General features: G+C 38.0%; 2 protein-coding genes across 3 annotated transcripts; one reads left to right on the forward strand and one right to left on the reverse strand.

Annotated features, from left to right (window-relative positions):
- Nucleotides 1–4,764, reverse strand: LOC103959944 (DEAD-box ATP-dependent RNA helicase 24). 2 transcript variants are annotated; one of them, XR_669152.3, is made up of 6 exons: nt 3,866–4,763; nt 2,466–3,694; nt 1,292–1,331; nt 780–1,179; nt 541–689; nt 1–193 (listed from the first exon to the last, which is right to left on the reverse strand). XR_669152.3 is itself a non-coding variant. In XM_009372328.3 (5 exons), the coding sequence occupies exons 1-5, from the start codon at nt 4,479–4,481 to the stop codon at nt 638–640; spliced, it is 2,337 nt and encodes a 778-aa protein (XP_009370603.2). In that variant the 5' UTR covers nt 4,482–4,764; the 3' UTR covers nt 423–637. The 2 variants fall into 2 exon arrangements, 1 of the variants encoding a protein (XP_009370603.2); XM_009372328.3 differs by lacking the exon at nt 1–193 and having other exon boundaries at nt 423–689; nt 3,866–4,764.
- A 1,081-nt stretch (nt 4,765–5,845) lies between these two features.
- LOC103959938 (proline-rich receptor-like protein kinase PERK15) lies at nt 5,846–11,350 on the forward strand. Its single transcript, XM_009372319.3, is given in 9 exon segments — nt 5,846–6,222; nt 6,721–7,014; nt 7,017–7,127; nt 7,843–8,214; nt 8,737–8,949; nt 9,433–9,810; nt 9,993–10,236; nt 10,320–10,467; nt 10,695–11,350. Coding segments are annotated over 9 exon segments (2,154 nt in total). The 5' UTR covers nt 5,846–6,206; the 3' UTR covers nt 11,073–11,350.
- Nucleotides 11,351–13,350: the final 2,000 nt, after the last annotated feature.

Below are 13,350 nucleotides of genomic sequence, written 5' to 3' on the forward strand. Positions count from 1 at the left end.
TCATCTAAATCTGATTAATTTTTTCATTACAAATAAATGTCTTAATAATTTTGTTTTATATAATTTTTACAAAGATGATTTATGTATGATATTCTAAAATACACGCAGTGAGTCCACGAAAGCGTGTGTTAAAAGGTCGGTTAAAAAAAAAAAAATGGTGCGGCAATATGGACTCAGATTCTTCCCACTCGATCTGCAACAGCATGAAAAAGAAAAGAAGGTATGAATAAGCTTGCAGGGTTTAATTTTGAAACCAAATGCGATAAACAAAAGAACCACAGATTTGCTATGAATCACTACACAAGATATAAACGAACGAGACACATGTTGATCAAGATATTTTAGATCATCCACTATTTGCGCAGCAAGTCAATCAAGTTTAGAAAATTATCTTCTATTTTTTGAAACTTAAAAAACAGAGCGACAAAGAAAGTGACCAAATTTAATGATCTCGCGGTTGAAGCCAATTTCAACGTATGGAACGAAAGGTACAAGCATACATAATTAGGAACCCAACTAAAGATAAATAAGTAAACTTACCAAGATCAACAATAATACAGGCATATCAGGACTTGATCTATAACAAAAACAAAACTTGTCATTCATGATGTGAGAGTGGTGTAGTTCAACTGTACAATTAACAGTCCCAACCGGAGCGCCTCCGCCTTTCTCTAGGTTTCTCTCTAGAACTGCAATAGACACGACAAATGAAACCGATCAGCACCAACAAATACATAAAAGGACATTAAAAATTCCAAATGAGCACCAGTTTTATCAACCTTTCAGAGGGTTTCTGACTTGAATTTTCTCCATTGTTCTGAGCACCAGTTTTATTTATCACTGATGTAGGAGGAGCAGGAGTAATTGTACTGGTTGTCTGAGTTCTATATACATCCCCACCGATTGAACCACCGGATACAAATCCTCGTAATGCCGGTCTGTTGGGCACACTAGAGCTGTTGCCTGAACCTTGACTTGGAGAGTTAGATGAAGCGGCAACAAATTTAGTCTTGAACTGAGACATCATTCCTGTCCTCTGAGGAGTTACCGCAGCAGATCGACTAGGAACAGTATTCGATGAAGAACTATTGGACTCCGTATAATATCCAATACCCAGACCAAAATCCACCCCACGCACACCTCGACCACCGCCACCCCTCCCCCTACCTTTCTTTCCACCTGCAGAATCCACATAACATCATCATTTGAAAATCTAGAAAAAGGCTAATTTAAATGTAATTGCAAAAGAATCTTACGAAAATTGAAATTTTAATATGATATAAGTTTATACCTCCTTTTCTTGAATCGCGTTTTGACCTGAATCTCCCATCCTGATAATAAACAAGGTAGATCCCATTAAAATAGAGCGTGTAAGATCTGAAATCTAACATCTCATGCTAACATCTAAAGCTATCAAACAAGAACCATAGTATTAAAAAGTAACGAAAGTTCCACAGACAAGATAGTTGCACCCTAAATAATTATTAAGATGCACATCCATGTAGGAGATGGAGATCAATTGAAGAGGAAGTATTGTAGAGTATTTATGATGGATATGAAACAAAGCTAGAAGTAGCAAGCAAGCATTAAAAATCACAAGACAGCAAAATGATGCATGAGTGGCTCTTGTAGTGTAAAACTTCTAAACTAATGCATGTGCAACCATCTATCATGATAACCTGTGCATTTATGTCTATGAAATACAATGGCGCAAGGGAAAATAAGTGACAGTTTACTAAGGGTCCATGTGGTAATGAAGATTTAGTACTAAAAATGCGATTTTTCTCTTGGTTCTTAAATGTAAATTGGTTGGCCTCAACCGATGTATTGGTAGCCCAGAATGCGAGCGAGTACTTTATAATACATAAAAAGCTAATAAGTCCCCAGACTGAGGAGCATCTTCAATTCATCTCTATGCTTCAATCCACAACCCAACAAGCCAATATACACCCCCAACAACCCCTTTTCTATGCAGAGCATGGTATGAAGTAAAGATGGGACTACTAAAGACTGTCTAATTACTCTCTCTCTAAACTAAGCACTTTTCCTGAAACTGACTATCTTGACATTATGAAGTCAACGATCTCAAGATCCCTGTAACTCCAAGGACATACTGAAGCTTTCCAAAATAAGGCCTTGAAGACCAAATGATCATCAAATCCATCTCTCTCGAAAGCGCACTCTAAATCAGAAGCAACCTATGCACTTATATAGTAGAGTGAACGTAACACAGTTTATTTGTGAGACAAACACCTGTAGGTGTAATTGTCCAGATTGCACTAAAAGAGCACATTTTACCAGAGAACATATTAGTAACTTGTATTTGCATTAAATGCATTATAGGATTACAAACCTATGGTTACAACCACCGTCTCTAAAACAAAAAGGCATTAACATAATTGCATGCATGCACAAACTTGCTATATAAATCACACAAAAAGTTGTCAAAAGTACTGCAAAATTACCTTCATCGCAAGGTCCATGAGCTCCGTGGAAACAATCTGACCTGCAGCAACCAAGCTATTAACCAACTCACCAGCAAAACGTGCCTCTTTCTGTGTAATAAGAGTGTATGCAGTGCCATCCTTATCACCAGCACGGCCTGTTCTACCAATTCGATGGACGTGCATGTCCATGTCTTTTGCAATATCAAAGTTCACAACTGACTTAATTGACTTGATGTCAAGACCACGAGCAGCAACGTCAGTTGCAACAAGAACATGGTAAATGCCAGATTTAAATTTTTGCAAAATATCCATCCGAGATGCCTGGTCCTTGTCACCATGCAGAGCTGTGACTTTAAAACCTTTCTGTGCAAGCTGTGACTCGATCTCATCCACTGCAGCTTTTTTTGAAGCAAATACCAAAACATCACCCTCATCAATCATTCCAGGTAACTTCTCAAGAAGCCAGGGCAGCTTCTCATCGTCGGAAGGAATTACATGAACAACCTGAGTGATATCCTCATTGGCCATTCCCACCTCACCCACTGTAACTCTTATTGGATCTGAGAGAATCTCCCTAGCCAATTTTTCAACTTTACGGGGCATTGTTGCAGAAAAGAGCAATGTCAGTCGGTCTGGCCGAATCTGACCAACAATAGACCTAATTTGAGGCTCAAACCCAAGGTCAAACATCCGATCAGCCTCATCAAGTACTAGGTAAGTTGCCCTAAGCATTGTCAGTGCCTTCATTTTAAGCATGTCGATCAATCTTCCAGGAGTAGCAACAACTATTTCACATCCTGCCTTAAGTTCTTTGAACTGATCAAGCTTAGACATTCCACCGTATACAGCACAGACACGTATCCCATGTGACTTTGCAAATTTTTTGGACTCTATGTATATTTGGTGTGCCAGCTCTCTAGTAGGAGCGCATATCACTCCAATGGGACCTTCTTCTTTTTGAAGTTCTGGCTGATCCATAATGTGGACAATCATTGGAAGGACAAAAGCGGCAGTCTTTCCAGAACCAGTTTTCGCAATACCAATTATATCTCTCCCGGAAAGAACTATGGGTAGAGCTGCGCATTGTATTGGTGTCGGCTTTTGGTAGTCTTGTTTTTTTATGGCAGCCATGAGTTGTGAAGAAAATCCACAATCTTCAAATGACTTAACTGGCCTGGGTACATCAAAACCCGACGCACGGATGGCCAAGCTCTTCTTGTACTCAAAAACATCTTCCTCACTCATCCCTAAACAAGGAAAATAAAACATCAATTAACTCTAGTCTTCCAATTCAAATTCCCCTTGAGAGCTTCTGCCAGTCTATATTCCCTCTCAATCAAATTTAAATACTTTGCTACGCATTTCAATTAAATTCAACAAAAAAAAAAATTGAATGGAAACAAAATTCTCGAATTTACCTGAAATCGACTCTTTCTCCTCGTAAAAATCCTTATTAAACGGCTCGTAGTCGATTGAACTATGATCGAGAGCTGGAATCGGCTCGATCTTCCTCTTGTCCAGAACAATGGGATTATCATCTGAATCGTACTCCAACAACCCGGCATCAACGGCCTTGGCGGCCGCATATACCTCCTCATCGGAGTCATATCCGGCGTGTAAAGCATCCGATGCCAGCGTGAGCACCACGTCCTTCTTAGCCCTCAGAAAACTCTCCATATGATCCTCCTCCTCATCGTCCTTGTACTTCTCGGCCTTCGCTTTCGGCTTCGGCGGCGGAGCTGACCTCACCTCCTCGTGAATCCCCTCCATGAAAGCATCCAGAGGATCGACTTCCTCATCACCACCGCCACCGTTTCCGTGGTTGTTGTCGTCACTTCCGGGGTCCTTGGAACCATCGTTGTCGTCGTAATCGATGTTGTCGAGGTCGGCGTCTTCGTAGTTGTCGTGGCTGTTTCCGCCGCGCGACGATGGAGGGACGTAGAGCCGCTGAGGGGCTTGCTGGGGCCGCTCAAAGTCGAAAGAGGATTGCTTGTTCATGCCAAAGCCTTCGAATCCGAATTTTCTCTTCGACATTTTTGAAAATTGGTCAGCTTCTGTAACAGTGACAAACCCCTAAATTGGATTTGGGAGAGAGAAAGAGATTGAAATTGATAAACCCTAACGTCTAGGGTTTGAAATTGATTGGGGGTTTGAGCTGTGAAGAGATAGAAAGAGGGAAAGAGGGTAAGAGAGCGGGTGTAACGAGAAGTAGTGAAGCGGAGGGAGGGAACGGCCGCCGATTATCTGTAAGATTTGGGAGAACCGGACCCGGCTGGCTAGTTCGGGTTCGAGTGCTGATTGGATCTCTTTTCTCTTTCGGTTCCTTTACATCGTTGGGCTTTCTTGGCCCGGCCCAATTTGTAGCAATCGGAAAATTGTAAACTTCGAATAACATCAATTTTTTTTTTTGCCATATCCTTTTTAATCCTGGTGTCCGACATGATAAGAGGTACTCATTCCTCTTTATATAAGTCCTAAGTGAGCCCCAAATGTATATGGGCTCAAGAATTCCACCACTCTAACGTTTAATGCACAAAAAGCGCATAGACACGACTTGCTAGCTATTATATCATTGTTCAACCAACACATGGGGATGAAGCGACATCTGTTTAGGTCTAATTGTATGATTTTTTGGACTAACATGTACCAAACACCTTGCTCGGTTTTTAAGTCAATAGAAAACCATCCTAAGTGCTTGGTCTGACATTCTTTATGTCTCTTCATAAGCTTATGCCCTTGCTGATGACCAACACGTGGCATGGGACTAGTGTTAGAGTAAACCTGTCTCTAGGACTATAGTGCTATAAAGTTGTCAGCCTCCCAACTTGCCTCCTACTATTGTAAAATATTTTATGAAAATGTGCTTGGCCTCTTTGCTAATAGTCAAACCAGACTATTAAGCGGTCATCCACAGTGCTAGGAGTTGTCTCCCTAGCTCTTTTGGAATTTGCTCTTTCTTTCTTTTTTTATTTGGATCATCTTTAGCCTTTATTGTGCCTTTCTAAGACTTGTACTATTTTAGGAGTCGAAAAGATCCCTACGTTAACAAAATTTAGTTTATTTACCAAAAAAAAACATAATTTAGTTTACAACATTAGTTAATTTATTGTAACCTTTGCGTGTTTGTATACATTTTTATAATTTCTTGAATTTCTTCTCACCAAGCACAAAAACGCCCTTTCATTGGCGCGTACTGCCGCCACACAATATCCCAACCAACTGATTGCTGCCGAGAGGAGACAACCCAACGTCCTTTCATACCGTTAATTTGTTCGTTTTACCTTTTCCGTTAACAGTCGGCGCACGTTAGCCACGAATAAAAAGCCCGTGCGCGTCCCCATACCCAAAAATATATAAAAAATTAAAATTAAAAAAGAGAAAGCAAAAGCTTGAGCGGCACTGATAACAGAGTGAACCCAACGACTCCTCCAACAGCTAACCCCTCTCCCTCTCTCTCTCTTCCCTTTCTCTATCCTCTCTCTCTCTCTCTGTCTCGCTCTCTCTCTCTCATATGAACTCAGCTCGCTCCGTCCCAACGATTCAACTCGGCGATGGCGATTACGACTGCTCCGAGTTCGCTATTCCGAGTTCGTATCTCCACGACGACTTCTCCGCCGTTGGATCATCCTCGCTTGGGCTCTGTTAGGAATTGTTTCAGGTTCTAGTGTTGCTTCGTGTTCAAGTCTGTGCTCGGTAACGGTGTGATCTCGCTTTTGGTTTCAGATCTGAATCGTTTCCGAGTAATCGACGGCGTCGGTGATGTCTGAGCTCACAGGTTCTATCCCAGCCGCTAATTCTATTTCTTTTAGGTTATTTCGATAATCTCCGTGATTAGGTCAATTGCTGAAGTGAGGACTCAGTTGAATATTTGATTAGTTGAAGCTTAATTGTGTCTATTTAATTATTTAATTGTCGTTTGTTTTTTTCGAGTTTTCCATTACATTTTAGTGAGTAAGCTTTTGGGCTTGCTGCTAGTAGTAGAAGGCGAAGAGGGTATTCTTAAAGAGTAATTTTTGTAACCTTTTGTTTGGATGTCGAGAAAAGTAACAAAAACGAGGCAAAATAATTGGTGTGTGTTTTGCCCCTTCTTAGAAAAGACATTCAATTAGGGCTCAGTTAGTGAGGAATTTTTTAATTTCTTCGTTCATTCGGTATAATTTGCGTTAGCCAATTAGCCCAAAATTGGTAACAAGTTTAGAGCTTTTTGTATTCTGCGAACGTGAGTTGTTTTTTATAGGTGTATTAGAACTCTAATTTGGAATTAACAATGCAGGAATATTGAGCAAGGTGCAATGGTTGTTGATGAATCAGTTGCTTGTGTGTTGTTATGTGATATCCATCACTGAAGCGAGTGAACACTATGATCTACTCAAGGGATCATCAGTATCTCCATCGAGTGCACCTTTGGCTGCAACAGTGTCCCACTCCCATAGACGCTGGCAAAAACATTTCTTGCCACGTGCTGCACCGGTTGCTCTATCTCCCGCTCACCCTCCTTTTTATGGTCCCTTGATAACTGCTGGTCATCCCCCTACAGCTTCTCGATTGTCAAAGCCGTCAATGAAGAGGATGGCTTGGCACCTCCCCTTGCTGGCTTTAAGAATATCGCCCCAACACAGTCGAGTGCTGGTACAATTCCTTCTGGTTTAGCACAGCCCCCGCTCACTCCTTCCATTTCCAGTAAGTTACACTCTGGACTGTATTCTTATAGCCCCTTTTATTTATTTGCAAATTCAATCATTTCAATGACTACTTTACCATGAAAGAAGTAAGATAATCATTAATATGCTTAGATTTTTGCCCTTCTACATATATGTTTTACGTGCGTGTGTGTTATGTACATGTGTGTGGAGTAGATTGTTGCAAGTGTTTTGGAGTGGTGTGGAATCTAGCCAAGAAACTATGACAGTGTCTCTCTTTGTTGACTGCGAACTTATTTGGTATGGGGGAGAAGAAGAAGGCTATTACACTTTGATGATGTGGAATTTTGGCTTCTATTTCAATTATTTGGATAGAATGGAGCAAAATGACATTTGAAAAGAGGATGAACGATGTGGTTACATTTTGGAGAGTCAAATATTAAAGTCTCTCTTTAAGCCTTTTTAAGCAATTTAGGGAGATTTCTTTTGGTATACATCTTAATTGGGTGGGAGTCTTGATTTGGTGTTTTTTTTTTTTCTTTTTTTTTTTTGGTTTGTTAGGCACTGGTTGTTGTGCTTCCTTGATGGATTTCTTATCCATCTTTCACTGTATTATGTACTTTCTTTTTTTCCTAAAATTCTACGTATGTTTTGATGTTATTTACTTGTAATGAAGCAGTAGAAGTCTTAATTTCATATTAAAGTATAATGTAATTGTGCTGAAACTGACAAAGGTGTTTTTTCATTCCTTCCAGACTGTTGCAAACCAGACATGGTACTGAGACGGGGAAGTCAGGGTTGCCAATGTGCTTATCCCATAAAGCTTGACATTCTCCTCCTAAATGTTTCACAAAATCGTAACTGGAATCTTTTTCTTGAAGAACTAGCTTCCGAGCTTCATTTGCAAGTTTCTCAAATAGAGCTGATTAACTTTTATGTACTCGGATTATCAAGATTAAATATTTCAATGGATATTACTCCTAGTTCAGGACTCGGTTTCTCTGCAAGCGATGCGTCTGCAATAAACTCTTCTCTTGTCATGCACAAGGTTAAATTGAACCCTGCATTAGTGGGCGATTACAAACTCCTCAATATAACTTGGTTTAAGCCTCCACCTCCTTCTCATGGTAATTCTGTCATGTTACCCTAATATTTTAGAATCTTCTATACTTGTATATGGCTGCACTATGATGTCAATCTTTATGGTGATATGACTGCAATATTTTACATTCTAAATAGTTATATCGTTGTTCTTTTAATTGATAGTAACAGTTTTGAAATAGGTAATTTGTGCCATCTGCATCAAGTTAACTGTCTGTTTGCTTTTACCATACAGTATATTGTGTGTGTGTTAGCGTGCGTGTGTCTGTATAGCAATAGTTTATTGCACTATCAAAGATGTGTGTGCGCGCTCACTGCGTGTGTGGTGTGCACCATGTGCATGTGTACGGTGAGCGCCATGTACGTGTGTGCGGTGTGTGCATCTGTGTGTGCGTCTGTGTTGTTCAAACTGTGAAAGGGTAGAGCAATAATTTATTTCACTACTAATGATGTTGAATGCTTTATTTTAATAGTCGGCTTACTTGCTTCAAGGAAGTTAACTTGCTTGTATGAATATTAACATGCTCTTCTTTCTTTTCTTTTGTAAGCTCCTGTTATTGCTGCATCACCAGTGGAAGCCCCAGCAAATCCATCCCCGACTGGTACATCCTTAAGTGCTTCAGATAAAGGGAGGGATTCAAATTGGAATCTCATTATTGGTATTGGCGTTGGCATACTGTTCATTGCCATTATATCTGTGCTCATACTTTGTTTGTGCACATTCCGTCGAGAGAAGACTAAAGCTTCTCCTATAGAAACAGGTATGTGTTTCAATTGTCAGATTTGTACATTTTCTTGTTTTTTTTTTAGGTCCCAATATTTGCCCATAATTTTCAGTATTATCCTGTTCTTAACACTTTCAGAGTATGCAGTCACGATGATATTTTCACCACTATAATATTCTTGTAAATTCTTGCTACATAAAATTAAAAGTAAATGTAAATTATACCTTATTTGTGCGAGTATGTCTGTAAATAAATTTAGTTAAAGCTTTTAAATTAGTTGTGTTTTCAATTATCTAAATCCAGGTAACCAGCTGAAGAAAAAAATATTTGGGTCTTATGAAAAAATGTTGCTTGAAACACCAAGAACAGAAACCTGAAATAGATTTTTACTGATTTTTTTTTTTTTTTTTTTGAAATAAACTTGAATTTGTCTGTTCTGCATGATATAGTACCGGGTTCCTTTTGAAGTTGTTTATTTCATGCCTTTTTTTCCTCCTTTTTCCTCTTGGCATTTTTCAGCCCCTGAAAAGCAGATGACTGTTGATACAGTACCAGCAGTAGGACCTTTACCTCACCCAAGCAGCATTCGATTTCTGGCATATGAAGAACTTAGACAAGCAACAAACAACTTTGAACCTGCAAGCATACTCGGAGAGGGTGGTTTTGGCAAGGTGTTCAAGGGTGTCTTAAGTGATGGTACAGCTGTAGCAATTAAAAGACTTACCAATGGAGGGCAACAGGGCGATAAGGAGTTCTTGGTTGAGGTTGAAATGCTGAGCAGGCTGCACCATCGTAATCTGGTGAAACTTGTGGGTTACTATAGCAGTCGTGACTCTTCACAAAACTTACTTTGCTATGAGCTTGTACCAAATGGAAGCTTGGAGGCCTGGCTCCATGGTAATTTCTCGGATCACATATTGCCAGTGTGCCATTTAAAGTTTACTGTTTCTTTTAAATTTATGCATTTAATTGTTTAGTTTTGGGAGTAGCAGGTCAAAATGGAAACATTTTACATCTTAATCATACCTTTTCTTTCCCCATATGCATTACTGATACCTCTCACTCACTCCCCATCTCAGGTCCACTGGGAGTAAATTGTCCTTTGGATTGGGACACCCGAATGAAAATTGCACTTGATGCTGCCAGAGGACTTGCTTACCTGCATGAGGACTCACAACCTTGTGTCATCCACAGAGATTTTAAAGCATCTAATATATTGCTTGAGAACAACTTTCATGCTAAAGTTGCTGATTTTGGCCTGGCTAAACAGGCGCCTGAAGGCAGAGCAAACTATCTTTCAACTCGTGTGATGGGAACATTCGGGTTGGTTTTGATTTCTCCCCTCCTTAACCTCGTCGTTTCCACCATTTAGAATGCACTAAGATGTAAACTATTTGATTTTACAGGTATGTGGCTCCAGAGTACGCCATGACTGGACACCTACTTGTTAAAAGTGATGTTTACAGTTATGGGGTTGTCCTTCTTGAGTTACTCACTGGAAGAAAGCCTGTAGATATGTCACAGCCAGCCGGACAGGAGAATCTTGTCACTTGGGTTAGTATTATTCATACATTGCTCCCCTCATTCTAATGTTTCAAAATGACCATTTATCTTGATCGGATTTAACGTAACACGCATACTATTCTTTAGGGAAAAGAAAGAGCAGAAAAAATAAGCGATAAATGCGTAACCTTTTTCTCATGTGCAAAATGATACTCAATTGGTATTTTTCCATTATAATGTCGGAATGGAAAGTGAGATATGTGGGTTTTCTGTTCCAGTCAAGGCCAATTCTTAGAGACAAGGATAGGCTGGATGAGCTCGCTGATCCAAGTCTTGAAGGAAAGTACCCAACGGAAGATTTTGTACGAGTTTGCACGATTGCAGCGGCTTGTGTTGCTCCTGAGGCAAGCCAACGCCCTACGATGGGTGAAGTGGTACAATCACTGAAGATGGTGCAACGAATCACAGAATATCAGGATTCCATGTTAACCTCTTCCACTACCCGACCCAATAACAGGCAGTCTTCAACTACCTACGAATTCGATGTGTCATCTTCAATGTTCTCTTCTGGTCCTTACTCTGGTCTAAGTGGCTTTGATAATGACAACGGCTCTCGAGCAGCAGTGTTCTCTGAAGATCTTCACGAAGGACGATGATTACTTAACAGAAGTCTACGTTCTGTTCAAAGTACCCTAAACTTTCCGGTATAGCAACTTAGGAGCAGTCCCCTGTTGATTTTTTATGGGTCAGGTGGTGTAATTGTGATTGTTGTTGGGGGGAAGGGGGGAGTGTCTTTTTATAGTCCCTTGTGTGTGGGGAAACCGCCGTCCAATATTCCTCTGGGCAGCGGTTCCCAGCACGATGGATGAAATTTTGTATATTCCTTGTAAGCTTGTTTCATGAAATTGGGGTTAAAAAGTTTCGTGTTTATTTATTTTCCTCGTCTTTCAAATTCATGTTCTCTCATGCACTCGTTCAAAACTACCCCTATGCAGCAACACCCACTTGCCACATTTTCTATATCACATCTTTATAGAAGTAGGGTTGATCAACACTAATGAGTCACATATCTATTGAAGAGGTAGTATAAATATGGTAAGAGTAACATTCCTCTTATTAATTAAAGTTTGACGTTTTAATCCATTAAATTAAAGAACTAAAAATGATACGTTTATCACATATTTGTATCATCATTACAACAAAAATGAAACTCACATGTGTTGGTGTGCCCTTTTATACCACCTCTCCAATAAAAATAGGATCTATTTGGAGTTGTAAAAATTATTATCACTATATAAATTTCTTAAATTCTATTAAATTAATAAAAGCCCAGTTTACATTTTTAGGTAGTTATATGAAGCTAATTTTGGGTATACTATTTTAGATCCTATGTTTTGATTGAAAGATCGATCAATATAAATTTATTTATTTATTTATATTTTTTTTTTTTGCTTAAAATAAGAAAAATACTTCAAATTGAATTACATTCTCTAGTTTTATTTTTGTGGTGTTGTTTCCTAATAGTAGTTATGATGACGAGAAACATTTCAATGTGCCCGGGTGGTACACTCTATATAAGTTATGAGATTCGAGTGTTAAAAAATTAATAACATAAAAACTAAAATTTTTCACCACTTACATAATAACATGTGATATATCATTTGTTAATACAAATGATATATCACGTGTTATTATGTAAAAAAACTTAGATATATCTAAGTTTAAAACACATGATATATCTAAGTTTAAAACCTTATGAAACTGAATCAAGAATTAACCACTATTTATAAAACTTCACCAATAAGTAGACACTATTCATGAAACTAAACTAATAAGTAAACACTAATTATGAAATTGGACCAGTAAGTAGACATTATTTATGAAACGAAAACAAAAATTTGGCATTATTTCCAAAACTAAACTAATATGTGGAAACTATTTATGAAACTAGACTATACACTATTTGTGAAACTGGAGTAAGAACTACAATATTTATGAAACATACCCAAGAATTATGCACTATTTATGAAAGTGGACCAACAACTAGATACTATTTATGAAACCAGACCAAGAAATAGACACTATTTATAAAATAGTACCAATTACTATACATTATTTATGAAATTGGATCCAATAACTAGGCAATATTTTATGAAACATGAACAAGAACTAGACACTATTTATGAAAGTGGACAAAAAAACTAGGCTCCATTTATGAATTTGGACCAATAAATCCGTTCATTTTCATAAATAGTGCAGTTTTGCAAATAATATTCAGTTTCATAAATAGTGTTAAGTTTCATATTTTTGTTTTTTAATTGTGTCATTTTCATTAAAATTTAATTTGTTTTGTCCTTTTTATTAAAATTTAAGGAGTTTTCATTAAAATTTAATTCTTTTTCATTAAATAAGTTATAAGATGATTTTTTGTTAAAATAAATTTAGCCGAAACCCATTTTCATAAAACTTTCCTTTTTTAACTCCTTAAAGATTTGAGATTGGATAGTGATTGCAAATAAGAAATATACTTCAAATGAAATAGTCATGACTGTCATGCTTGACCACGACTAAGCAAGCCAAAATCTAATCGAAGTGATCGCCGGTCACCAAGGAGAGTACTAAACACGCCGTCTATATATTATTATATAAGTAGATAAATATTTTATAAAAAAAACTTATATCTACATATAACATACTACCTTGTATTATTTTTCAAAAAATTCACAATTGATGCCGGGTCAAGGAATATTTTTCTTTTTCCAATCAAGATGGCGAACAATTCAAACTTAAATTGTATATAAATTTATTTGAGAATAAGATTCAACTTTAAAACCTGTAAAATTATAAGATTACAGTCACATATGACAAACCACAAGTTATACGACAATTTCTGTCACCAACACTAATTGCATGTAATTTTGCTAATATCATAAG

This window comes from the organism of the source record quoted next, unplaced genomic scaffold (genome assembly GCF_019419815.1).
Source record: "Pyrus x bretschneideri cultivar Hongxiangsu unplaced genomic scaffold, Pyrus_bretschneideri_v1 Contig71, whole genome shotgun sequence".
NCBI classification, from domain to species: Eukaryota; Viridiplantae; Streptophyta; class Magnoliopsida; order Rosales; family Rosaceae; genus Pyrus; species Pyrus x bretschneideri.

Bases quoted from the DNA above. Each gene is read 5' to 3' on its own strand.
- LOC103959944 (XM_009372328.3), bottom strand. From the start codon at position 4,481: ATGTCGAAGAGAAAATTCGGATTCGAAGGCTTTGGCATGAACAAGCAA. The intron at 3,695-3,865 runs GTAAATTCGAGA...TTCCTTGTTTAG, and splicing joins GGAGAAAGAGTCGATTTCAG to GGATGAGTGAGGAAGATGTT. The intron at 1,180-1,291 runs GTATAAACTTAT...TGGATTCTGCAG, and splicing joins ACGCGATTCAAGAAAAGGAG to GTGGAAAGAAAGGTAGGGGG.